At 56.6% G+C, this 26196-nt stretch overlaps 2 protein-coding genes across 2 annotated transcripts in view; one reads left to right on the forward strand and one right to left on the reverse strand.

The window, feature by feature from the left end:
• Positions 1–3124, forward strand: part of IRF5 (interferon regulatory factor 5) — a 23772-nt gene extending 20648 nt beyond the window's left edge. The window contains exons 7-10 of the mRNA XM_006037955.2: positions 384–414; positions 1203–1592; positions 1724–1842; positions 2322–3124. Of these exons, the coding sequence (XP_006038017.1) occupies positions 384–414; positions 1203–1592; positions 1724–1842; positions 2322–2555 (774 nt within the window). The 3' untranslated portion in view covers positions 2556–3124. The remainder of the gene's footprint in view (positions 1–383; positions 415–1202; positions 1593–1723; positions 1843–2321) is intronic.
• A 4449-nt stretch (positions 3125–7573) lies between these two features.
• The window catches only part of TNPO3 (transportin 3), a 65770-nt gene continuing 47147 nt past the window's right edge, over positions 7574–26196 (reverse strand). Inside the window, exons 15-23 of the mRNA XM_006037956.3 lie at positions 25558–25618; positions 24930–25070; positions 23319–23435; positions 20135–20229; positions 18643–18799; positions 15725–15892; positions 14423–14535; positions 10121–10212; positions 7574–8716 (exon numbers count right to left, since the gene is read on the reverse strand). Coding sequence (XP_006038018.3) covers positions 10152–10212; positions 14423–14535; positions 15725–15892; positions 18643–18799; positions 20135–20229; positions 23319–23435; positions 24930–25070; positions 25558–25618 — 913 coding nt within the window. The 3' untranslated portion in view covers positions 7574–8716; positions 10121–10151. The remainder of the gene's footprint in view (positions 8717–10120; positions 10213–14422; positions 14536–15724; positions 15893–18642; positions 18800–20134; positions 20230–23318; positions 23436–24929; positions 25071–25557; positions 25619–26196) is intronic.

Below are 26196 nucleotides of genomic sequence, written 5' to 3' on the forward strand. Positions count from 1 at the left end.
GCGGCTGGAGGGGCACCGGGGCACAAGCCATCACAGCAGGGGGGGCACCGGTGTGGGGACTGAGCAGCGCTGGGGCAGGTGCCCTGTTAGGTTTCATTGGGCCGGCACGTGCACGGAGCAGACAGGCCCCCTGCCCACGGGGCGATGCCCTGAGGGAGCAGCCAGTGGATCCCAGGCCTCCCAGCTCGGGGCACAGGCCCCCATCCTCAGGTGCGGGCATGTCCTGGAGCGGTCTGCGGGGGCTGCTCCCCCCTTCAGACGGGCGCCCGTCAGCCTGGCCGCTGGCCCTTCAGGCAGGGGTGGTTCTCCATGGCTGCGATTTGGGAGACCGTCCCCGCCATGCCCCTCAGTCATGGTCTCAGCTCTATTGATTTCCCTTGCAGCTGCAGAAGATGACAGCGCTGACGATAGCGGGTGAGTCCCAGGACAGGTGGAGCCGCAGGGAGCCCGGGCACGGCTGGGACGGGGACTCTTGGACACGGCCGCTCAGTGACCACCGCCTCAGCCCAGCCCCTCGGGCTCTGCCAGGAGCTGGTGGAGGGGCAGGCTGGGAGAGAGCTGGGCTTGAGAGCAGCCCTCTGCCCCGCTGAGCTAGGGGGCAAGAGCAGCTATTCCCATAGGGAAAGGGCCGTGGCAGCCACGACCCCTGGCCGGGGTTGGGGTAGGAGTCGGGGCTGGAGGGGCACAGCTGGCAGCGCCGGGGGGTGGTTGTGACCTGCCGTGTCCTTGGCTGCGCAGACTCCAGCCCGGCCCCCGGCGCGCGGGCCCCTCTTTCCCCCGCTGGGGGCCCCGGAGGTCTCGGACCCTGCCGGCCCCCCCACCGGCCCCTTCGTCCCGGAGATGCCCCCGCCCGAGCCCGCCGGCGCCATCCTGTGCCCGGGGAGCCTGGAGAACTTGCCCCCCGGGAACGAGCCGCTGCAGCCCATGGAACAGTTCATCCCCGACCTGCTCATCAGCCCGCACATGCTGCCACGTAAGGACCCCCCGCCCCGCTTTTGTGCTGTGCTACTGCGCCGCGGGGGTCTCCTGCCTGCCGCTGGGCTCAGCCCACAAGCTCCCCGAGCCCCCGGCTGCCCCTGTACAGCACCTAGCACTGGAGGCCCAGATCCTTGTGTGCAGCGGGTGGGTGGGGGGAGCACTGGTCTAAGCGGGGGTCTTGGTTCCCTTGTCTGACGGGCTCCTCTTACCCCCCGTCCTCGCAGTGACGGACCTGGAGATCAAGTTCCAGTACCGGGGCCGGCCGGTGTGGTCCCTGACCATCAGCAACCCGCACGGCTGCCGCCTCTTCTACAGCAACCTGGAGCCCACGCAGGAGCAGGTGGAGCTGTTCGGGCCGGTGACGCTGGAGCAGGTGCGTTTCCCCAACACCGACCACATCCCCAACGAGAAGCAGCGCTTCTACACCCACCAGCTGCTGGACGTCCTGGACCGGGGCCTCATCCTGGAGCTGCAGGGCCAGGACATCTACGCCATCCGGCTCTGCCAGTGCAAGGTCTTCTGGACGGGGCCTTGCGCTGCCGAGGGCACCGGCCCCAACCCCATCGAGCGCGAGAAGAAGACCAAGCTCTTCAGCCTGGAGAACTTCCTCAACGGTGAGTGGGACCTGCCCTCCGCTCCCACCCTTCTCCCCGTGGCACCTGGCTGCTCTCGGTCCAGGGGGGTGGGCTCACCCTGCTAGCATTGGCTCCCTGCCCCTCACATCCGTGTCTCTGGGCCCCCCCAGGCCTCATCCTGTTCCAGAAGGGGCAGACGCCCACGCCGCCCCCCTTCGAAATCTTCTTCTGCTTCGGCGAGGAGTGGCCCGACCAGAAGCCCAAGGAGAAGAAGCTCATCACTGTCCAGGTGAGGGGTGGGGGGTGCAGGCGGGCTCCCACCCCAGTGCTGAGGCTGGGCCGAATGGTCCTAGCCCTGCCGTACCCCCAGACCTCCATTTCTGTTCCCCACCGAGCTCCGGCTGGCCGCACCATCACCTCCCCAGCCGGCTTTACACTGTAGCTCGAAGCTGCACACGGAGAGGACCCAGTGCCCCCATCCTCCCTGGGGGGCTGCATCTGCTTGCCCCAGCCTAGGCCCGCGGGGTACTAGCAATAGCCCCGGCCCTGGGAACGGGGGTGTCGTGAGAGCTGGGGTCACATCCAGGGCTCTCCAGCCATGAGGCCACAGCGTCAGGCTACGGAGGGCAGCTCCGACCTGCTGCCTCAGCCCTGCAGCCTCCCGCCAGGAGCAGAGGACTGGCTGGGGCAGTCTAGGCTCTGGGGAGTATCCCCCAATGCTGAGACCAGCAGAGCAGCTCACGCCTCCTCTCTGTCCTCCCCACCCAGGTGGTGCCAGTGGCCGCGCGGCTCCTGCTGGAGATGTTTTCCGGGGAGCTGTCTTGGTCGGCCGACAGCATCCGCCTGCAGATCTCGCACCCGGACCTCAAGGACAAGATGGTGGAGCAGTTCAAGGAGCTGCACCAGATCTGGCAGAATCAACAGGGCCTGCAGGGGCCCCCGGCAGCCCACGCCGGGCCCAGCCTGGAGCCGGGCGCGGGCGTGTGGCCCATGCAGCAGTGATTGAGCGGGCACAGCCCAGGAGTGTCCTGCTGGGCGAGCCAGACACAGCACGAGACGCTGCTTTGCTGGCCATGGGGCTGGCCAGCTCCGGACTGCGAAGGGGGCAGCGGCTGGGGGCCCCGGGACTGGGTCCTGCCCCGTCTCCAACCCCTGGGGAGCAGTCGGAGGTTGCATGGCCCCGGAAGCATCTCCGTGCCGAGCTTTGCGGTGGCGATTTCCAAGGCAGGGCCTGGGCCAGAGCCCAGGGGAGCCACAGCCCGTCCTCAATCCAAGGTTCCTGCCACATGCAGCGCGGAGCAGGAGAGATGGGCGCAGCTTACGTCGAAAACACTGCACCCGGCTACAGCCCAGCCCAGGTTCTCGGTTGGCTGGGCAGGCGGATGCACCTGCGGCACCGGGCCAGGCTCCTGCTGGCCGGGGGGTGGGGGACAGACTTTGGGGATGTGTGGGGCTCTCCAGTGGCTTCCTGGCAGACTAGCCCTGCTGGGCCGGGTGCTGTGTTGGGCACAGGAGTTGCTGATGCCATCTCCAGGGGCGGTGATAATAAAGCAACCCCTTGTGTACATGGATGAGCGTGTGCGGCTGTCACTACGGCTGGGCGCAGGTGAGAGCAGAATGGGCAGTGTGTGTCCAAGTGCCAGCTTCTTCCTGCACTGATATATGACTTGCACGACAGGCCAGGCCCCGGCACCGAGCCTATGCAGCTCCGGGAGCCTCGTCCCCTTGTGCTCCTACTGCCCCACTCCCCGCAGCCTGGCCTTTCTGACAGCGGGTCGAGTTTCTCCTGCAGCCTGGGCCTCCTGGCAGGGAACACCCGTACCCTGCCCCACCGCCTTCGGGCGAGAACAGAGGAGTTCAGAAGATGCTTTCTGAGAAAGGGTCACCGGAAGCAGACGTGCATTGGCCCATGTCGGCGTAGCCATCTGAGGGCCCTCGGGAGCCAGAAGCAGAGGTGCTGACTCAGAGCAGTCATCAGAGCTTGGATCTTCCCCTTCTGCACCAAGAGACCAGAGCAACTGCAAGTTCACGTAGAAGCTGCAACTCATGCCCAAGCTGTAGCAACCCTGCCCCATCCGAGCACCTGCGCTGTTGGGTGCTCAGCTACGGGAACTCCCACTACAACCACCTCCAAGGGCTGCCATGCTGGCTGCAGCCCCGGAACACGGGAAGGTCAACAGGACAGTTCTTGCACCATTTAAAGGGTTTTAGCAGCTTCCACGTTGCCTCTCACCCATGCAAGCTGTCTTCTCTGGGCTTGCAAAAGTCCTCATTCAGGCAGAACCAGTGTGCCCTGGTTGCCAAGGTGGCAAATGGCATCCTGGGCTGCATTGGTAGGAGCGTTGCCAGCAGATCGAGGGCACGGATTCTCCCCCTCTATTCAGCACTGGGGAGGCCACATCTGGAGTCCGGCGTCCAGCTGTGGGCCCCCACTACAGAAAGGATGTGGACACATTGGAGAGAGTCCAGTGGAGGGCAACGAAAATGGTTCAGGGGACGTGATTTATGAGGAGAGGCTGAGGGAACTGGGTTTATTTAGGCTGGAGAAGCAAAGACTGAGAGGGAATTTAATAGCAGTTTTCAGCTCCCTGTGGGGGGGGGGTCTGAAGAGGATGGAGCTGGGCTGTTCTTAGGACAAGTTGCAGCAAGGAAGGTTTAGGCTGGATATGAGGAAATCTCTCTCATAAGGAGGGTAGTAAAGCACCGGGACAGGCTCCCCAGAGAGGGTGCAGTCTCCGCCCTTGGAGGTGTTAGAGACCCCACTAGACAAAGCCTTGGCCGGGATGATGCAGTTGGGGCTGGTCCTGCTTGGAGCAGCAGGTTGCACTAGATGTGACCTCCTGAGCTCCCTTCATAGAAAATGAGTGTTGAATCTAACCACAGGCTTGATGCCCCCATGAGGCAGGTCCTTGGAGGGTGGGGCGAGCATGAGTAAGACTGAGAGCTGGCACTTGCGTACCAATCCAGGAGGACTTCACTAAAAAGGATGGGACTTCAGCTCCGCTTGGGAACAAAGCAGGGTTCGGACAGAGCTGGTATTTGGTAGGGAAACAACTGCCGCGTGGCCGAGCCCAGCGGCAATCCCATTTCAGCAGCTCGAAACCTTTCACTCCAACTGAGTCCCGAATTCCCTTTCCCGTCGCCCCCACCTTCGTGCTGCCTCTTGTGCTTTACACACCGGATGCATCATCCCTGGGCTTGGGCTGGCCCAGGCGTGGCGTTCACCTCCCGCCCAGGCCGTTGCCCACGCAGCGGGGAACGGTTCGAGTTTCTTCGGCTAGCAGGGAAGGCCCAAATCCACAGCAAACCCGCCCCAAGTGTTGAACTCACTTCCCACGCAGGGAGTCTCAGGGCTGTTACTGGAGGAAGGGGAAAGCGCTCAAATTGCCAGCAGCCTCCAGCTTTTAGCCCCCAAGGCAATACCCTTCTAGAGACGTGGGGCTGGAAGGGAGGTCACATCCAGTCCAACCCCCTGCCCGAGGCAGGATCAGCCCTGTCCAAATCATCCCGGACAAACCCATTGCCCCTCTGAGCAACACGACAGTCACCCCTGACACAGCACAAGAGCTCACACCCAAATCTGCCACGTGTAAAGCAGGAGAGCCGCAGCAGCCAGCGTCCTCCTGCTGCAAAGGTGCACAGCTTCTACTTGGGATCTCTGGAGCAAGTAGAGGCCATGCTCTGCAAGGGGAAGGTAAACCCCGCTTCAAATCCCTATGACCATGGGGTAAAATCCCTTCTTGTCCACCAAATGCAGCATCAGTCTGACCCCGAACAGAGGGGCAAGACCCTCTAGCCAGGACTCTGGGTTGAGTTCAAGCAGGAGCATTGGCACAGCCCAGAAGCCTGGGAAATACCCTTTGCAAACCGGTCGGGGAGGTGGGAGGTCCAAGGGCTGCCAAGCAGAGTCTTGTGTTTGGATAGTCTTCAGCTGTGGCCCGGTCACCAGGGATCAAGACCTCGGCCGCAGCGGCAGGCGGCTCCGTCAGCAGCGCGGAGATCTTGAGATCCCCGCGGGGTCTGCTACTCACTACTGCTCACGCCGCCTCGGCTGGACGGAGCCGGGCATCGCAGGGAGATCTCGGCCAGGGCCACGCTGCCTGCGCGCAATGGGCTGGAAAGCACTGACCTGTCATTCATGCCCAAAGGCACCTGGCAGGGCAGTTCAGCAGCACCTTGACTTTGATCCTTTGTGCGTGCTTATTTACGAAGCCATTACAGAGCTCGGCCGTTCACGCCGACCTCCGCAAGCATGAAGTGGGAAGCGCTTGCCATCCAATGAAGGAACCGCTGACTAGGGTCACGCAGGCTTGCCTCGAGCCAAGCGGGCAGGTGGAAGCCAGAGGCCGCCCCAGCTAATGCTCACAGAAGCTGATCCTTTCCTTTCTGCTGGCAGCCGGATGTTCAGAGACAAGGGGTCTACGTTTCAGGGCAGACGGAGCCCGTTGGGAAGAGGGAGGCAGGGCCATCCCCCTTACAGCGATCTGCAGTAAGAAAGTGATGCTTTCCTTGCTGACAGCCAGGGTTTTTATCATTGCAATGTGAAACGATGATCCCAACACCTTACTGCAGCCATTCTCAGCTTTTCTAGGCTCAAGGCCTCCCCCTGGAAAACACCAGCTTAGTTTTCACTCACTTTTTTGGACTACAGAAAAAAAAAATAATACAGCCAATTTTATGTGGCCAATTCTGAAAGACCTCAGCAGGTCAGAGTCTGGTTAACGCCCTGTGAAGTCCTGTTGGAAATCTCTGGGTTTAACCTTGTGGACCACGCTGGCACACGTGACAAGGCTGGTATCGTGTGGCACTTCATAGCACCCTTGGACAGATCTAGGCACCCCAATATCTCAAGGGTGCCGAGGCAACCCAGTTTAGAATCACTGCCTCAATGGGACTTTGCATTTAAGAAAATCTTGGGCGCTTGTACACGTGACAGGGTTTAGTCTTCTATGCCAGGGGTTTTCAACCAGGGGTACGTGTACCCCTGGGGGTGCTTTGAAAGGGCTCAGGGGATACGCGGCAGCAGCGTGAAGAAGCCGCCGGCACTTCCAGTTTTGCCACTGGCATTTCTGGTTTTGCCGCCGCGAGCAGGATCCCCCCCCACCGGTCGACTGGCTACCAGGGGACTCCCTGCTTCTCAACCGGCCGCCAGGGGTACCCCGACCAAAAAAGGTTGAAAACCCCTGTTCTGTGCCCCCTAAATTGAAACGGTGGATTTTTAATTGAAACCCACCATTTCAATTTAGGGGTTTTATTTTCCTGTTACGTTACGGCAAGGGGCCCGATCCTTTTTTTTTTCGGGGGGGAGGCGAGCTTGCTTGCAGCCATGGGGCAAGCTGCCAGAGAGCTGAGCAGCCCCTGAGCTGCAGGGAGCCCCCCAGTCCTTCCCTCCACGGCGGTGCCTGCCCCGGGGAAGACTTGGATCTGATCTGGGTGTTGCTTCTGAGCTGGGGCAGCCCGGGGGACACTCCCGCTGCAGAGGGACGGACCACGGCCCCCGCAGCTCAGGGGCCACTCGGCTCGCCGGCCGGCAGCTTGCCCTCTGGCTGTGGGCAGGCGCCTGCTGAAGGCAGAAGCGGCAAGAGGCCTGATCCCCCTTTTTTCTGCGGAGCCTGCCCAGCTCTCCCACGGCCTGGGGCCGAGTTGACTAATAGCTGCAACAATGCAAGCTCATCTAAACCCCCCAAACGTGACGCACGTGTCACGTGTGGCACCATTAAGCCACACAAAGTGACATTTTTGGCACGTGTACAAGCGCCCCTTGTTCTTAACATAGGAGAGCCTCAAATGCAGGGAGGATGAGGGCAGGGGAAGGCGGAGGGAGCTGTGGCGGGTGCGTCAGGCAGTCATGGTCAGCTTGCCGACGTTGGTCATCTAGCGTGCTGTGGCACCAGGTGGAGGACACAGCCTTAGGGGGACCTTTTTGTTAAGAGAACCTTGTTCTAACTCAGAAGAGCCTTGAAAGCACGAAGGATTGTGGGGGGCGGCAGGCAGAGACAAACCGCAAACCCGGGCTTTGATTCGGTTTTTTAAACTTAGTTTTGTTTTTATTTGTTCTCGAGATGGCTACAACACCAGACGGAACAGCATGCGCTTGAGTCTTAACGCCTGCACAGTCTCAGATCTTGCCCATGGGAGATCCCCCCAGCCAGTCGTCTCCAAGCGTGTGTCCATAAAATCGTCAGCCCCATCACGGCACTCTCCTCTTCCCCGCCTCGTGGTAAAAAAAAACAAAACAAAACAAAACAAAAAAGAATAAAACAAAACAAAACAAAAAAAAGCCCTAAATAAAGCCATTTAAAATTTTTTAAAAAGCAAAACAAAAACAAACAAACAAAAAACTAAAAAAAAAAGGGAAAAAAAATAGAATATATATAGCAGTCTCTTCCAGGCTGAGTCTCCTCCAGCAGAGTGATGGCTCTTGGGTTTAGCCAGGGGCTTGTTGTTCGAGGATGGGGTGGGGTAGAAACTTCCACAGGTCCAGACGTGCGCTCCACAGGGGCGAATCACAGGATCCCCATGGCGGTCTCATGCCACACAGCAAAACCAACTCCTGGCCAATTCAGCTCCTTGCTGTCTGGTTGGAGGGAGATGGCAGGGCGGGGGGGTGGGGGGGGGGCGTGCCAGGGAAGCCACCCAGGGCATGCCCCCCTCCCGCGGCAGACAGTTGGTTTTGCCCGAGATCTGGAATCCCCACGTTCCCTCGCGTAATTTTTTTTTTTCATTTCACAGAAAGTTTTCTACTTTGTTTTGTGTTTTTTTTTGTTTTTTTTTTTTCCTTTTGCTGTCAGGCAAATTGGGTTTTTTCTTCCTGTTTCTTTTTTTTTTTTTAATTTTCTAAAATTTTTGTGTTTTTTTTTTGTTTTGTTTTGTTTTTTTGTTTTTATTCTCTTTGCTTTTTGTTGTTTTAGCCAGTCCCCTCGGGGAAGAAGCGCCCCCCCCACAGCGCCGGAGGTGGGGCTGCAGCCATCTTTAGTCGCGTCTGAGTTGCCCTCTCGCTCACAAGCAGGAACTTCACTTGGCTTGCTCTGGCGGCGAAGTGGCTCCCCGTGTTTGGCGGGATGCGCTAGAGCGAGTGAAAGCCCTCGGCCACAATGAAGTTTGCTGATTGTGGGACACGTTCTTGTTTGCGTTATTTCCTGTCTTCTAATCAAAAGACATTCCTGGAGGTGGGGAGGGAGGGGACACAAAAAGTGCCGTCAGTGTTTCTACGGCGCATGGAGCAACCCAGGCCAAGCCGAAAGCTCAGCGCCCCCGGCTCCTAGCACCACGGCAGGACATGGCCGAGACAATATGCCCGGTTTCGTGCACGTTCGGCCCGGCAATGTGGCGGTGACATTGTCCCGGGGGTGCCTGTCACACGCAACCTGGACTTCTGCTGTGTCCAGGAACGACAGCTGCCCCTGTCTCATAAGGTGCCCTCGTTCCCAGTATGGATACACAGAACGTGGGAATCTTATTGCCTCGGCAGTGACGTACTGCCAGTGTCGTGAGGCCCCAGTCTACCCAGTGACTGCTAAGAAACAGTAGTGGTGAAGGAGCTGGGGGCAGCGAGGCTGTGGCTGAGACTGGGAGCTGCCCCATAACCAAGAGGTGACACAAGCCTTCTTCACCTAACACCTTCAAGTGCAGGCGAAGGTCTCCAAGTGAAACCTGCGGCTGCCTGGATGCTAGCTGTGCCCATGCAATCTTCTCTTGGCCCAGCGAAGCCGCTTCAAGGGACAAGAGATTTTAGACCCCGGCCTACTGCTCAGACTGACACGGATCTTGTGCACACCATCCATGAGGAGCTGAACTGGACATATCCCACTCCGTTCCCATTAGTGTCACACCCATAACTGGCTTGTCACTGTGCAGGGGGGAGGAGGGGGTCAGGATATCAACCCATGGCCAGATCCTTTCAATCCGCCCCCCCCCAGTGCAAACCAGAGCACACGCAGCATCTGCTGATATTTACTTTACAGGTAGGGCTGCCAGGCTCTGGCCTGGGCTCCCAAGGGAGGTGGTGCTCTCTCCTACCGTGGGGACCTTCGAGAGGAGGCTGGACAAGTATTTGGCTGGGGTGATATGATCCTGGGGCAGGGGGTCGAACCTGATGATGTTCCCTTGCGACCCCCTAAGCGCTATGATACTATGAACAGCTACCAGGCGAGGCCTGTTGGCTTCTCTATCAGCACCAGGCCAAGCAAACGCCCAGAGTCAGGGCTGGCTCTCAGGTGGCCTCCAGAAGCCTGCCGTTCAGTGGGCTGGGATTGCTCCCTTTGATACGACGGCAGAGCGCAAACGTATCCAGGACGTGCACCCACTGCAGGGAGGAGACTAATGTCCACCAGCCATGCCTGGGTCTGCTGCAGGGCTCCACAGTGGGCATTCAAGGGTTAGCAACCTCATGCAATTGTTGACAGGCTCCCACCCATCTCCAGTGACGAGGGGGTTATGGCAGCACCAGGCTCAAAGCCACCTTCTCAGGAATCACTGTGATGGGGGATAGGCTCAAGCCAGAGCAGTGCTAATGGTACAGTGCCACGGCCTTCCTGGGGCTGGGGCACGAAAGGCATCTCACTCACCTGGGAGACAGGCTCAGTGCAGGAGTGCAAGCTATCGGAACAACCGGGTGAAGTCTCTCAGAGCCCAGCAGACCTGTTTACATTCCTCCGCGCTGAAAGACAAGGGGAGGCATTAAAGGGAAGCCTGGCAGCTAAGGGGGGTGGAAACATTACGGGACGCTGATCCCACTGACTCCTTCCTGGAGACGGTGCCGCCTCACCGCACCCACCCTCCCAGAGGGGAAGCCCATGCGCGAGCTGCTGATTTTCCAGTCCGGCAAGCTGCCACAGGTGCTAGGGCTGGGGCGGAGAGCGTTCCACACCCGTTTCAGCGGGGAAGGGCACCGGTGAACCTGCAACAGCCCCGAGTGGGCAGCGTGAGCTCTGGGGTGCGAGCCAGGAGCTCCGACGCCCCAGTGCGCTGCCGAGGGGGTGTCACCGCTCAGTGTCGTGGGCTCTGGTTCTGTGCAAGACTCGGCCTCTCTTGACTAACCTGTGCCTTGCCAAGACAGGCACTGAGCAAAGGGAACTGTGAATGTTTTCTCAGTGGCTTATGCGGCTAAGATGCCACCACCGCCTTGCTAACAAGCCTCAACCTGGAGCTGGGGGACTACCCTTCAGGGCAGGTTCAGTCGTCACGGCCCACTTGGGTCCTGGCATCCCCGCAGAGGCTGCCAAGGACGTGGGCACAGCCACATCTTGTATGTCCATGCAACCCTGAGTCACCCACGTCACGGAAGTCATAAAAATCGTAGAGCAGTGGGGCTGGAAGAGATGTCCAGGGGTCACACCTAGTGCAAACCCTTGCCCGAGGCAGGATCAGCTCTGTCCAAACCATCCCAGACAAATCCATAATCTAAACTCTTTGTAAAACTACCACCAACCCTGACACAACAGACATCAACCCGACCCAACCACAGTAAAGCAGGGGGACCACAGCAGCTGACATACTGCTTCTATTACAGCTTGTATAAGCTCAAAAGATCCCAAGCAGAGGTCGTGCCCCCCCTAGAGAGGAAGGCAAAACCCTACCAGTCCGTATCAATCTGACCATGGGGTACGATAACTTCCTGACCCTAACATGGTGATGAGTGTAACCCTGAGCAGAGGGGCAAGGCTCTCTAGCCAGGAACCTCCGGCTTCAATCCCCAGCAGGAGCACTGGCACACCAGCGAAAATCCCCAGCCTCGGCTGCAGCCAACACCCAATGCTTATGGGAAGCTTAAAAACAGCATGTCATGTGGAACAGAAAGGGGGGGTGGGAGGCAACCAGCAAAGCCACGCCTGGGAAATCCCCGTAGCAGAACACAGGCATCACTACACCCAGATCATCCCCGACCAGTGGCTGCCCAACCTCAATCTCAGTCGCCACTGGGCCCGCTCGCAACTGCCTGGCAGGGGAGGCTTTGGCTAGTCCCGACCCAGACCGGGCCAGAAGTCGAAGGGGTGACTCAGAGGGGACGCTGCCGAGTTCGGGAAGCAGGAAGTTCAGCCGGGTTTCCAGGTTAAGGCCACACGAGGTGAGAACTGCATGCCGAGGCGTGAAGAGGCTGGGGAGCTTTGCAGCTGAGTCCCGAGGGGCAGGCCGGGACTCGCCGAGCTGGTCTAGCGCTGCCACCAGGAGCGGCGGGACTCTCCGCGGCAAGTCTGGGCACAGCCGTGGGGCTGTGCAAGCAGGGGCTGCTGAGTCATGGGGCACAGCAGACCGGGGCGAGGGTTGAAAAGCCATGTGCCGACATGCAACGGCCGATTAAACTGGAGGGGAAGGAGCCTCCAAACGCTTCCTGCTTGGGATCGGGGCAGCCAGTCACCAGAACCCCTGGGGCTCCGCGCCTCTGGGACTCGTGCGAGAGAAAAAAAACCTGTTGTTCGGGGATGGTTCAGGAAGGGGAAATCCAGCCCCCATACCCGAGTGCCAGCTTTCTGTAATCCTGGTCTCAGAGAGCAGCCTTGGCTTGAGCCGGGGTTTACTGAGCTCAGAAATGCACTCTTCCCCTTGGAAAACCAACCAAGGGGAAACTGAGGCACACAGGTCAAAGTCGCTCCAAAAACCCTTGTCGGGGTTAACCATTACAATCCTGGTCTCCAGTGGCTGAACCACAAAAACTCCTTTCCGCCAAAAGACAGGATCTCAGACACTTGAAATCAAAAGGTTACTGGGGTGCGGAGGCTGCGTTTCCAAATCATGACAGTACCTGTTTAGCAACACTTTGTCTTCAAGTCTCAAGGAGCCAGAAAGCTTTATACCGCATAAGCCAAACGTGCAGTCACAGAACAGCTGTCACTGCAGGGGAGGGCATGAGAGAATGAGCCACCTCCTTCTGTTTAAGGCAGGCAGCAGCGAGCACTAAGATCTCCTCTGCAGCGCCAGCAATCAGGGTGCAAACTGAGCTTGGTATCTGGGCAGGACCCCAGAGCCGACGCACTGAACTAAAGCTCAACAGCAGGGAGAGTCGGGGAGGCCCGTCTCTTGGAGTACTGTCGGAACAGGACAATCGAGGCAGGACTGCTTGATGAGCACAGGCTGGAAGAACTGAGATTCGGTGTAAGGAGAAGGCCGAGGAGGGATTTGCTAACAAAAGGATGACAACAGACTATGTTCCGTGTCCGCGGGGGCCAGGACTAGAGTAACGGTCTGAAATTGCAGAGGGGAAACTGAGGTTGGAGATCGGGGAGAACGCTCTCGCTACGAGGGCGGTCAACCATTGGAACAGGATACTTACAGATTTCGGAATCGCCATCCTTGGGCATTGCACAGACCCTTGCCAAGGATGGTTGAGATGGGGCTGATGCTGCCTTGAGCAGGGGTTAGACTAGGTGCGCCCTCCGTCAGCCCCGCTGGCCTGGCTGCACTACGATTCTAAGGGCCTTGTTACACGGTAACTTTAGGCGGCTTCTGGAGCTCTCAAGCCTTGGACCGGCTGCACATTAACACCTTTTAAGTAACTCAAAGCACTCGTTATGTAGCTTAATGTTATGCCACTCCGGGGCAGGATTATCTCTAATCCACCTAATTTTGTTCTTGTTTCATCAATTTGTGGTCACGCTCCGCAGCTTTTCTGCCCAAGCTGAAGTCCTCCTGCATCCCAAGAGGCTGCAGTGCTTCCCTGCCAGTGCTCGGACCAGCTCTGCTCCCAGCAGCCAAGCCACCCAGCCAACGGCAGGTGAGAGCAGGACCCAGGGCTTCTCATGGATCCCTGCCAGGGTACACAGGCGCTCTGCCTGCACAGATGTTGTAATGGGGCTGCCAGAAGTCACCCAGCTGGGGACATGCTCTGTGGGTCTCTGCAGGCAGAACTGCTTCCAGCAGTGTGCCTCTAGTGTAGACGAGCCCCCAGTCCCCAAAGCTTGTAAGCCTGGCTGCACACAGGAGCAGCGAACCTGTCCTATCCCAAGCTCCTAGTCTGGGCCCTGCTCACAAAACCTCTCGTGGCAAGTCACAGCTGTGCAGGTCAGGGGCAGTCGGAGAAAGTTTTTTAGCCTTGTATGCGACTGCTCCGCTAAGCCCATCAACACTAAGCCAATTAACTTTTATTCAGCTTAGAGCATAAGGTCTGATAGACCCCAAGGAAGAGTAGCATTTTCATTCAATACCATTTCTCCATCCTTTAGACATTGCCAACACCCAACCAACCTGCTCTTGGTCAACACTGAAAACTTGGAAGCACTAAAAGCCACAAGAAAGCTTAATTTTTGAGGTGCTGCTTCCCATGAGAATCTAGTGGTAGCCACAAACCCCAGTACCGTGACAACACACCAAATCTAGCCCCGGCAAAGAGAAGCCAGATGAGAGCATCAGCCCTTTGATTTGTCTAGGTAAAGGCCTGGTTTGAGCTGGAAATGACAGACTGGCAGAGAGAGACCTGAACCCCTGAGGTCTTATCCTGGCTGACAGATTTCACAAGGCTCTCGCTAGGTCACTGCAGTCTTGCTCCGAGTCTCAGGTTTCTACCCTGAAAACTGATCGCGTGCGCATGTGCGTTTCAGTGATGATGGGGCTTATATTATGCATCACTTCCTGACTTGATTTTACATAGAGCCCTGCTGTGTTTTACCAATCAAAAAATGGCACCTGATGCTCGCAGTGCAAAGGGAACAATTGGGACTGCTTGGGGCGCTGGCAGGGGCAGGAACATCAGTGCTCCGAGGGACGCCCCACTGCCATTTCAGGAGAGCGATGGGTCCAAAGACAGTGTGCAGGCAATCTACACCAAATCACCTAGAATAACTCATCTGCTACTGGCCCCGAGTGTGCGCGGCCATGACCCCCGAGAGCAGCCCCTCCGCACCCTGCCTGCGTCACACCCGCCCAGCGCCGCTCACCTTGTGACCTGCTTGTGGAAGTCTGTGAGTTGTTTGTGTGTCACTTGGAGGGCTCCCCCCGAGGTTTCCTTTGGTAAACCCTTCAGTGAGTTCTCTAGCCAGCGACAAAAGGTCTGAACAGAGAGAAGGGGAGGAGCAAGGGAAGAGTTAACATTGCATCAAGGGACCACGGATCAGGTTCTAGCCCTGAGGCCTGCCACTCAAGGTGGCCAGCTTGGTCTGCTGACGGAGACCTCTGTTTAAGCCTCCCCTTTATCTGCAAGCACTATGCACAGCCAGAGTGATTCATTCCTAGCAGTTCCTCAGCCCGCCCGAGCCTGGGGCCTCTCTCAGCCCAGGAGGGATAAACCCCATTTAGGGTGGGCCAGAACCGCATTCCTTGTAGTGGCTGCAGCATGGCAGCAGTGCCATCATCATGCTGATAACCAGCCCCCTCCTGCTTTCCTCTGACCTGAGAAAATCAGAAGCAAATCTGAAGATAGGGAGGTGGAAGGGTTGGCCAAGAGCTATCCTGGAACTCAGAGCATCGTGTCAGAGGAACTGGAGGAATGGGGTAGGGCAGGGGTGCTCAACCGCTCTCCCCATGGGTCTGGAAATTTGCGGCTGGAGGAGTGGCGGCACCGCTCTCTGCTTCCAGATCTCCTGATCCAGGAGCCCTGGGTCCTGAACACTGGACACGGCAGCATGCATGGCTGGATGGAGGTGGCACTGGGACCCAAGGCCCAATCCTAGCACACGGGAGAGGTGAGAGAGGACAGTGCCTTACCCCAGCCCCACCCCCAACCTCAGCAAGCAGGGGGCAGTGCTAGCCTCCCAAGACCCAATGCCAGCATGCAGGGGGCAGGAGGTGATTGTCAGGCCCCCAGGGCCCAATCCTGGCACACGAGGGCAGGAAAGGGCAACGCTAAACCCCCGAGGACTCAATGCTGACATGTGGGGGGTGGTTAGAGCCTCCTGGGACCCAATCTCAGCATGAAGGACTGGGAGGTGGTGGTGCCAAGCCCCAATCTGACCTGCAGACCCGCATCACACATCTGGCTTACAGGATCAAAAGGCTGAGCACCTGGGGTAGGACACTAGCTGTATGTGCTGTAAGTGGGGAGGAATCCTTCAAATTTAGGCTGGTCATGTTGGCCCTTGGGGTTCTGACAGCAGTGAAGTCCGATCAGCCCAACCATCCAAACTCCCAGAGAGGGTTTCATCACACCCCTTGGAAAAGCTCCCTGCCACCACCCGGCTGCCCAGCATCTTCCCATGGCAGCCAGGCTCTACGCGTTTGGGAGGAAACTCGGCCAGCCTTACCGGCCTGTCGATCTGCATGATCTCCCAGAGCACCTCGGCGACGTCCGGCAAGGTGTAGGGTGGCAGGCAGAAGCAGCACGTGTGCAGCAGCTGGCTCACGAGCTGCTGGCCGAGCTGGTTCATCACCTGCCCGATCAGCTCCTTCCGCAGTTCAAAGTCCTCCTCGTGCTGCAGGGGAAGGGAGAGAAGCATGTGAGCCACGCTGGGTACGGCAGCCGGGAGAGCCTGGGGAGAGCTCCCCTCTCAGGGCCCTGCCACGCATTCAAAATAAAGCTGGACAGAAACCAGCTATAAAGGTTTCACACATTTTCAAGCTCTATCTTTATAGCTGGTTGGCTCCTTTTATAGGAAGACAGACATTTTTATGGTCTGCTAATTACTTTGCATGTGTGGCTACTCTAAATTTATTGTGCGATTAACTAGTTAATATATGTTGTGTGTGCCAGGGGCCTCAGATTCCTCCATCCCATCCGACCTGCTCATGGCCACACATATAGGACAGGAGGTGGAAAGACAGCGCTGTGGGTTCAAGATGCCAAATGCTTCAGCCACGGATAAACAGCCTCACATACAAGCTATGTCCATTGCTTTTCTGTATGTCACTTTAGCGGGAGCCAGGATCCAGCCCTGAAGGTCAGGAGGGCAGGTCACAGCAGCTGCTGCTCACCCCTTCCCTCCCTGCAGCACCGTTGGGTGAACAGCAGTGGTAAGGAAGGACCTGCAGAAGGTAGTCTAGTTCAGGGGTGTCAAAGATATGGCCCAGGAGCCAGACCCAGTCCACCGAGCCCCCTTATTCAGCCCCTGGTGGTGCTCCTGGGTTTCACAGTTGCCCCATGCAAGGTGCTGGACAGACCCCACATGAAGGGCCCAGGATACAGGCTGCACATGGTGCCCATTCCAGCAGGTCTGAGACTTCATTGTGTGTGGCGCCTGCTGTAGCTAGTCTGGGATGCAAGTCGTGAGCAGCACAGGTTTCAGACCAGCCAGAGTGGGCACTGGATCTGGCACATGGGACAGGGAAAAGGAAGAGGATGGCTGGATTGGAGGTCCCATGCATGCCTGATCCAGCGCCAACCCCAGGCTGGCTGGAGTGGGCACCGCATTCAGCTTGCATCCTGGACTGGCTGCCACATGTGCCGGATCCAGCATGCAGGGGCCTGATACAGCCAGCAGGGCTGGCCCCATGCCCTTCATCTGGTCTGCTCCACTCATCCAGCTCACGGGACCAGGTCAATTTGACACTCCTGGTCTAGTTAACAGTGACCACATGGCAGGGCAGGCTGCAGCAGCCCTGCAGGCGATGGACGTCCGAGTCCCACCTGGCTTTGCACGGTTGGTCAGACAGCTGCAATTCCCAGAGCCATATAGGAAATGCAATGAATGCACAATACCAGAATCAGGGGAGGACCCAGAGGGGTGCACTTGCACCACCCTTTGACTCCTCCTCCACCCAAACTTTAACACCAACAGCCAGGCAGTGGCAGCAGCATTTCTAGTCCAGTAGCAGTGAGGGAGTCAACTGACTTCATGGCTCATTATCATCTACCAGATCCTTTTTACATTAAACTTCATTCCGCAGATGTTAACGACTCTCTCCTTTTTAACAGTCTTGACATTCCACCAATTAAGCCACCCTTTATTCTGCAATTCTGCTGTCTGTGAGCTGCTCCTGGTAATAAACCACTTATTTCACAGGCCTCCAAACTGTTTTTAACTCACTCCAATGAAGTTATATTTGTTTTTGCTTCAATCTTAAGATGATTCATATAGCGCTGGCCCCTAGTGTGTTAGTAACGCTTCTAGTTTATTTTTAACTGGAGAAAAATAGGTGTTGTGTTATGTGTGATGATGCACTGCGCCATCCGCACCCCACTTTTCAAAATCCTAGCTCTGCCTGTGACCAGAGTATCCACGGTAGGGCGGAGGCTGAGAGTTTAACCCAGTTCAGAAGGGCATTAGATCAGTTCCAGGAGAAAACACCCCTCAGGGGGATCAAACAGAAGTCAGTCCTGGAGTAGCGTCTAACTCAGAACTTCCTGAACCTCTCAATGCTGGAGGCTCCCGTGGGAGAGAACCGGGGGGTGGGAGATTCTGGCCAGGTCCTGCTTATCCTCCCCTTCAATATCCACTTTCTGCCACTGAGAGAGACAGGGGAATGGGGTACAACAGGGTGCTCAATCCCTGACCTTTAAGCCAAATCCAGCCTATGACCTGGTGTCACCTGGCCCACAGGGCTCCCTCAGGTCTGGAAATTTGGCAGTGGGATATTGGTGGCACTGCTCCCCCACCACTAAATTTCTGGACCCATGGGGAGCCCTGGGTTCTGCACCCTGGATCAGTGCCCAATCAACCCCAGCACGCAGAGCCAGGCAGGGGTGGCACTAGGCCCCAAGGCCTAATCCTGGCACATGGGGGCCTGGGAGGGAGCAGTGCCAAGCGTCCTCACAGTCTCGGCATTTTGGACTGTAAGGAAGTGATGCCAGGCCCCCTGGGGATCAACCCAGGCATGTGTGGGGGCAGTGCTGAGCTCCCAGGGGCCGATGACAGCACACAGGGATGGGGAGGGGTGAGGATGAGTCCCAAGGCCCACTCCTGGTGCTTCATGCAGGGAGGGCCGGTACCATGTGGGGCAGGATCTAACCCGTGGACTAGCCCTACTCTACTCATCTGGCCCAGGCAGCCTAAAAGGTTGAGCCCCACTGGCCTAGACGGACCTGCTCCGATCCCATAAAATGGCAATTCTTATGCTCTTATTCCCCTTCCCCTGCAGCAGGCCAGAACGCAGTAGTCCCAAGTCAACCCTATAGGCCTGGAAGCAGATTCCTGTCCTGATGGAGGAGGGAGACATGCGTGAGAGGGAAACGAGGCCTTGTGAACGTGTGTAAAAGCCCCTGGCCCTTCCACCCCACGTCACTCACGTCATTGGCGACACCAGTGTGGACCAGATCCCGCAGGAACTTCATGACGCTGCAGTTGGCGTCCCGGTGGTCAAGGCTGGTGGCAGCGATGGCCCACTGGAGGATGGGGATTATCACCTGGCTGCGCAGCAGGGTGACTGGGCTGCGCTGGATGAACCTGAGGGAGGAGAGGACAGATGCCCATGGAAGTCATAGCAAGCATGGGGGGGTTGCAAAGGGAGCAAGCTGACTGGTTGACTGCCAGACCCTCCCTAGAGAAGCCCCTCTTGACAGACTGGCCTGCAGGGCCTTGCTTCCTTGCACTCAGCTGCTATTTCCCTGCCCCAATACTCAACCCTCACTTCCCTGCAGGGCTGCCATCACAGTCAGCAAGAGCAAGCCCCCTTCCCACTGCCCTGCTGACTCACAGCCCTGCCACAGCTCAAGTTGCTTTGCTCTCTCAGGGAGATAAAGTTACCCTCTGTGTAAACTGCCTCAGCTCCAGCCACCAGGAAAGCAGAATCCAGACCACTTCCCAAACCAGCTTGCGTCGCAGCCAAAATGTCTACAGCAGGGGTGGTGAGCCCTCAGCCAGCATCAGGTCCAGCCCGTGGAGCCAGATAAATTACATCCCCGATCTACAGCAGCTGCCTCCCTTCCACCCCCACGAGTGAGCCCTTGATGAGCACAGGCCACGAAAGTGGTTTTCCTTTGCTGGTTACTGGCTCTGCTGGTGGAAAGCCTTGGCAGCTGCTATGACTCTGAAGAACTGGGGGGCACCCAGAGTTCGTGGAGCCAGTGCTCACACACAATTCAAATCCCATCATCAGAGTCATCATAGAAAAGTAGGGCTGGAAGGGACATCCAGAGGTCATATCTAGTTCAACTCCCGCCTGAGGCAGGATTATCCCTATCCAAACCATTCTATACACATCCATAATTTAAACTCTTCATAAGAAGAGTCTAGCCTAACACAACACAAGGCATAACACCTGAACCTGCCTAAGGGAAAGCAGGGGAACCACAGTGGCCAGCGTCCTGCTTCTATAAAAGGCTGTCAATATACACTCAAGAGATCCGAGGTAGAAGCCATACCCCCTGCTACAGAGGAAGGCAACACCCCCCCTCCCCTCCCCAGTCCATACCAATCTGACAATGGGGTAAAATCCCTTCCTGACCCCTAATATGGCCAAGGTCTGACCCTAAGCAGAGGGGCAAGACCCTCGTCCGGTCAGGAACTCCAGCTTCGGTCCCAGCTGGAGCACTGGCACACCCCATATTTATCCGCAGATGTTGACCTGGTGCCAAAGCAAAGAATACCAGGTCCGTGCTACAGCAATACCACCTGTGTTGTATGGAAGCTGAAACCACAGCACAGGAATCTCAGCAGTATTCCTGCGTACGGCAGGGGGGTTGGACTCGATCTTTCGAGGTCCCTTCCAGCTCTTAATTTCTATGGTTCTATGAATCTATGGGTCTGTGGGAAGCCAATGGAAGGGAGCCCCCCACTTACCTGGTTGCTAGCCGGAAAAGGTCGTCCACAGTGTCAGGATGGTTCTGGAGGCCGTTGGGATGCTCGAGGAGCTGGAAGGTGGGTACACATAGCGCCTAGGAAGAGGGTTATGGGGAGCGGTTAGCAGTTAGCTACAATCGCAATTTAATTAACACTCCGTGGTCTACAGACACAACACAAGACACCATGTTAGTCGTGGTGGGGGCGGTTTGCAGGGAAGGAAAGATGGGAGAGAACAGGTAGAGAGAAAGAGAGAAAGACAGAGCTTACTCACTATGCTGGCCGTGGGCTTCAGCTGACAGCAAGCCCAGTGACAGGCTGTTAAGGGGAGCCCAGGGAAGGGGTCACCCAAGTCTCAAGCCTGGCTCTCCAAGTGGAAGCTGCACAGCGGATGCAGAAGCCCAGCAGTTTAAGGCACACGCTAGTCAAACCTCTCTGCAGCCACACGTGCTCTGGACTTTGCTAATCAAGCTCAAGCCACATGACAAACAGCAGTGTGCCTGACTGCCCTGGTCTGCAGGTCCAACTCCCTATTTCAGACAGGCAGACCCATGTGTCAGGGCTTCCTACAGGGCCTAGTATCCCAGCTGCTTCCCTGCTTTGCTGCCCAGGCTCCGTTCCCCACACAGCTGCCACCATAGACCTGTCCAAGGCCAAACTATTGCACAGGAAACCTGGACTAGCACCAGAGGGCTGGATTTCTGGCACAAATGCTTTCTTCAGGGCAGCAGCTCACAAGATCCAAGAAATGCAATGTTAATCTAGTAATGTGGCCTCTAGTGCCAGTGACTGCTTTCCCTGCTGACAACAGTGCCCAATGTCGCTCGCCCACCCCCGGCCCCAGCAGCCCTCAGCCAACTCCTGAGGCAGCAAGCATTCAGCAGTCCTCAGCACGAGGTCCTGGAGGATGAGAAGCAGGACTTGATTGATTTCCTGCTCTGTGCCTCACTGTCACCCCAGGAGATCAGTGTGCCTGTGTAATCTCTTACTCAGATAGACAGAGCATCCAAGAGCAGTGCACAGACCACGTGTCAGCCTCTCCTTTGCAGAGCTGACTCATGGTACCTGGAGTCAGACGGGGGAAGTGGCTGGTTGCACCACCTGTTGGTGATTCGGTGTTTGCTGCAATGATGCTTCTTGGCATTGCCAGGTAGGAGCCAGAGAGGGGGAGACAGACCTTTAGCCAACACCCAAGCAGGAGCAGAGCCATGTTCTGGACCCCCACACCTCTCCATAGGGTGAGTCAGGGCCAGTCCCTTCACCCCTCTGCACAGCGATGAGGGCACCCAGCCCTGATGCCTGCACAGTGCTCTGACCATCTAACATGCCCTGTGGCAGCTCAGTGGCTTGCAGAGAGAGGCCAGGCCAGAACTCGGGTATTGGTGCCTCCATCAGGGAGCACATGGCATTCACACGCAGGGAGGAACAGCCCAGGCTCATTGCCTCCCCGCACTGGCTGCTCCAGTTTACGAGGTTCCCTGTCGGTTTTGCTGGCTGAGGAACACAAAGCCCTTCCCAGCAGGCTGCGACTCAGAACAGGAGGCCTGGATTTCCCCATGACAGCCAGCACCACTGCAACATCACAAAGGAGTCTCAGGTAGGAGAGGGTTGGGTTCACTGCTCAATGTCTGGGCATTTTTATCTAGCGCAGCAAGCCCTGTCCTCTATGCTTCCACGGACAGTCCCGACACCACTCTGTATAAAACAAAACGGCTCTCGCCACAGCTATAATTAGGCAGCTCCTAACTCAGAGCATCGGGCACTGGTACCTTCCGCTGCAGTTAGAAAGCAGCACCTATGGGATTACCAAGGGCGAGCTCTATCAGAACAAGTCTCAAGGCCCTTGTCCGAACCAAGGGTGCAGCCACACCAAATGGTGGACTGGGGCATTCCCAAACGTAGACAGAGAAAACTGTCAGAGCAACAAAGACGTTTAAGAGCCATTGGGAACCTAAATCCCGTCATCTTTCATTGAGGTACAGGCCCAGGGAGGGGAGGGGGGAAGGAGTTGGAAGATACAGCTAAGTAGGTAGCTGAAGAGCAGGTGCAGCTTATGACTATGTAGCAGAAAGCCCCTTTTCCTCTTGCCTGCAGTTGCTCTCCCCTCCTTGGATATGTTTTTCCTCTTCTACCTTTTCTTCCTTCCTCTTTCTTTCACTTTAAGATAAGGAATTGTGTTTTGAAATTTGTACGTGTGCATTTTGTATCTCCCCTTGTATTTTGGTATTTTTATCTATTTGTGTGCCATGGCATTACTTTTGTAACTTATATTTTATACTCCTCACCTTTCAACTTTCAACTAAATGTGTTTAGTTTCATAAGTAAGTTATACATTGTAACAATGTTAACAAGGGCAGGAATCAAACTGCCCTTCCCTGTATCAGGCTGGCCCCTGAAAGAGCCAGTGAATCAGTGATTGAATGTGTAACACGGTAGCAGGCAGCAATTAACACCTAAGGAAACTGCAGATCAACCAACTGGAGAACTCCATAGAAGACAATGTAACAACCGGAAAATCTCTAAACGCCACTGATCAAGGGCTAGAAGCCCTGGTCTGAGTTAATCAACACCGGGGACCAACTTTTGGGCTGAATATCTCCAAATCGACTGCTCCCAGAGCCTTATTCAAAATTCATCAATGGACTCCCAAACCTGCACATACATGCGGACGACCCCTGGGGCTGACAGATGCCGTCCAGTAGCCACCAAGGGGGGGGAAGTGCCACGAGGGTCAGATAAAAAGCAGTGAAAAGTGACCCTCGGGGCGCCCTCTTGATCTCCAACTCGACCAGACCTGTCCAGCCAGAAGGACCAGCCAGCGACCCCCTTCTGGAGGATAACACCACGTTGAAAGAAGCCTCAACTGGCCATCAACGGCAGACTCCAGCACTTGTAGAATAGGTATACCGGACTCTTGTAGCTTGCTACTGTGTGCGCATGCGCAGGTGTGTGCGCGCGCACGCGTGTGGGGACCAGCCCCAAGGTTTATGAGTTAACTTCATTACAGTGTTTCAATCCGCCTAATAAACCAGAATTTTAAGGATCCTGAGTTGGTCATTTGTAGCCAACAACTAGACCTGGCCCATGCATGTCCGTACGTGCACACATGTATGTACATGTGTACGTATGTATGTGCACTGCCTCAGCAGGTTGAAGGAGGCTGAACAGCTCCAGGGGCACCTACCTGCAGCATGTCCAGCAGCCCTTGCCGGCACCCTTCCTCCATTCCGTACTCATCTACCAGGATGCTGCCGAGGTACAGGAAGCAGGAGTGCTGGTGCGCCTGGTATACACTCACCATCTGCCAAGGACATGGCATACTTAGAGTCAGAGTCACTCTGTACTTCCCCCAAGAGCACCCACATGCCCTAGCCTCAGTGCGGACAGTGACACAGTGGGCGCCTTTCCTGGTATGGGGGAGCCTGGCAGGGCCACCAAGCTGAAACCAGGTTTCACCTGCTAGGACTAGGGCATTTCTGAGAAGCCAGAGGCTCCCTGATCATGAGCTCCAAAGGCCCTCCACCTCGCCATCTACCCTGGGCACCCACTGTGGGCCTCTGCTCTCTCTGTTACACTCTGGAGAGGGCACATGCCATGTGCCAGCTAAGGCAGTGCCCTGTGACCTTCTGAAACCCACAGCCCACCTCCAGATCCCAGCATGGCCTGAACTCTCCCACCCCACAGCTCACCTTCAACTCCCTCACCCCACCCCAGGCACAGCCCTGCAACTACCTCCCTCATGCCTCCCAAACAAGTGTGGGTAGAGCAGCCATGCGCTCTCTCTATAGGCAGCTGCTATGACTATGAAGAACTAGGAGGCACCCAAAGCAGCACATCTGTGAGCACACAGGTCTGCACCTACCCTAATTAGCTCTGCCTCTGAGCAGAAAGCAGCAGGGTATCCAAGGCAGCCTGGATGTTTCTCTCCTGCTGGAGCTAGTACACAGGACAGCCTGGTGCCAGGAGCATCGGGAAGGGAGCAAAGACAGCTGCACTCCACCCTTGTGGCCCACCACTCTCCAGGTGAGGACCATAAGTCTACAAGGTACCCTGGTGCTCCCTACCTCGGGACCAGTGATGCTGAATCTTACCAGCTCCTATACCCTGAGCTGGAATTCCTCACACTGGATTGGTGAAACCAGAACATGCCAGTCTGCTCCCAAACAGAGGCCTAACCCCAGTACTTTGGCAAGGCAAACTCCCCAGATTGTTCTTGTACTCTCCACTGCTTTTGGAGGAATGAGGGACTCCTTACTGCCCTGCTTCTGAGTGTTAATGCCTGGGGCTGTGGGATACAAGGGTTGTTTGTTCAACTTCATTTTTAATCTAACTTTATGGGGCAGCCTAACCTGCATTCCCAAAGCCAGCACAGCTTCCTGTTATCTTGCATCTCTCTCTGGTATCAAGGTATTAATCAGAGAACCAAGGAGTTTTAAATCTCACCTAAGAGACCTCAGTTCAGCCTCACTAATTCCCAGGTATTTTGAGCTTTGCATGTGGATTTAGGGCTCCCAGCCGTGCCAGTCTCCCGGAGCTGTGACCATCTTATTGAGGAATGGGTACAAAAAAGGGTCCGTTCTGTCCTTAACCTTGAGCGCTCATATGGGGACAGCTGGACCAGGAGCTGTTTCTGTAGCAGGTTTTCATACTGGAAACCCTTTCTACAACTGATTCAGTCTTGTAAATGCCAAGGCTCACATTCATTTGCTGCTGCCAGTTAATGTGCGTGCACATGTGCATGCTGTGAGGTTGTCAGTGTCTGCACATGTCTTTGAAAAGCCCATGGCCTCCTTACCTGTGTGACCAGCGGCTGCAGCAAGGCTGCAGATCCTTTGCCCACGCAGCGGACAGCGAAGCGCAGGCACCGGCAGCAGCGTTCCACGATGCGGTTATCGGCACTGTGTTTGTTCAGGGTCTCTGACAGCACAGGCCAGATCTAGGTGAGGAAAACAGGGAGCGTCAGACAGGCAGGAAGGGCAGCCAAAGATGACCCAAGTACTGTGGCTACCAACCAAACACCCCCCTATGAAAGCCACGCAACCTCCAAGCGACAGAGGGGCGAGTTCTCAGGGACAGACATGTTCATATACAGGGATCCTCACCCCTTCCAGAGCCATTGCCCCAGGGGTCTCACAGCACAGTGTTAATTGTACTGCTCAGCATCTTCCCAACACGCCGTACCCAGAAACCAAATTCCACAACCAGGTTTTCCAATGGCTCTAGACCAGATACCCCTCCCAAGATCCCTCCTGGGAGGAGGAGGAAGAATGGCACTAGGTCTGCCAGAAGGTTATTCCTACTCACCAGCCCAAACCCACAGCTCCATCGTGACGAACTGGATCTGCCAGTGTCACCTAGACTTAATATTAAGAACAAGCGGATGGAGGACGAGGGCCCCCATGCTGACATGGATGGTCACTTACCTCCTGAATGACTTTTTGGCACGGATGGATCTGTCCATTTTCTACAATGGGGTTGGTATGCCTGCAAAAGCAACAAAAGGGTAAGGATTTTTTTCAGTGTTTATGCCAGTGGTTCCCAAATTGTGGGTGTCAACCCCAAATGGGCTTGCAACATCAGCAGACAAGGTTGCGATAAACAGGGATCCGGGTTTTCTGTTGCCTGTGGAAAAACATGGATTTTCTCCTTTAAAGGAGAAAAACGTGGGTTTCTCCTTACAGGCTGGCAGGGTTCCATCCTGCAAGGGGCTGCGAGGAGCAGGAAGAGCGATTGGAGGCAGGGGGCACACGTGCCCATACATGCATGTGGCAGCCAAGCAGTGTGGACAGCAGCTCCCACAGCTACTTCCAGGTAAGTCTACGGGGGTTGGGGGGAGGGGGAACAGGCCACACATGTTGGAGGCGGGGGGGACAGGAGGACACGCCCCAAGATTTCTGTGCCCACAGTGGGATGTGGGGCTGCAGCCGAGCCAGACCAGCTCCAGGCAGGAGCTCCCTCCATGGCCCAGCAGGCCGGACCCGATGTGGGAGGGAGCACCGTACTGCCACAGCTGCTAAAGGTGAGGTGCAGCAGCGGCGGTGGCGTGGAGTTGTGCCCCCACT

The sequence above is a fragment of the Alligator sinensis genome, unplaced genomic scaffold (assembly GCF_000455745.1).
Source record: "Alligator sinensis unplaced genomic scaffold, ASM45574v1 scaffold1412_1, whole genome shotgun sequence".
NCBI classification, from domain to species: Eukaryota; Metazoa; Chordata; order Crocodylia; family Alligatoridae; genus Alligator; species Alligator sinensis.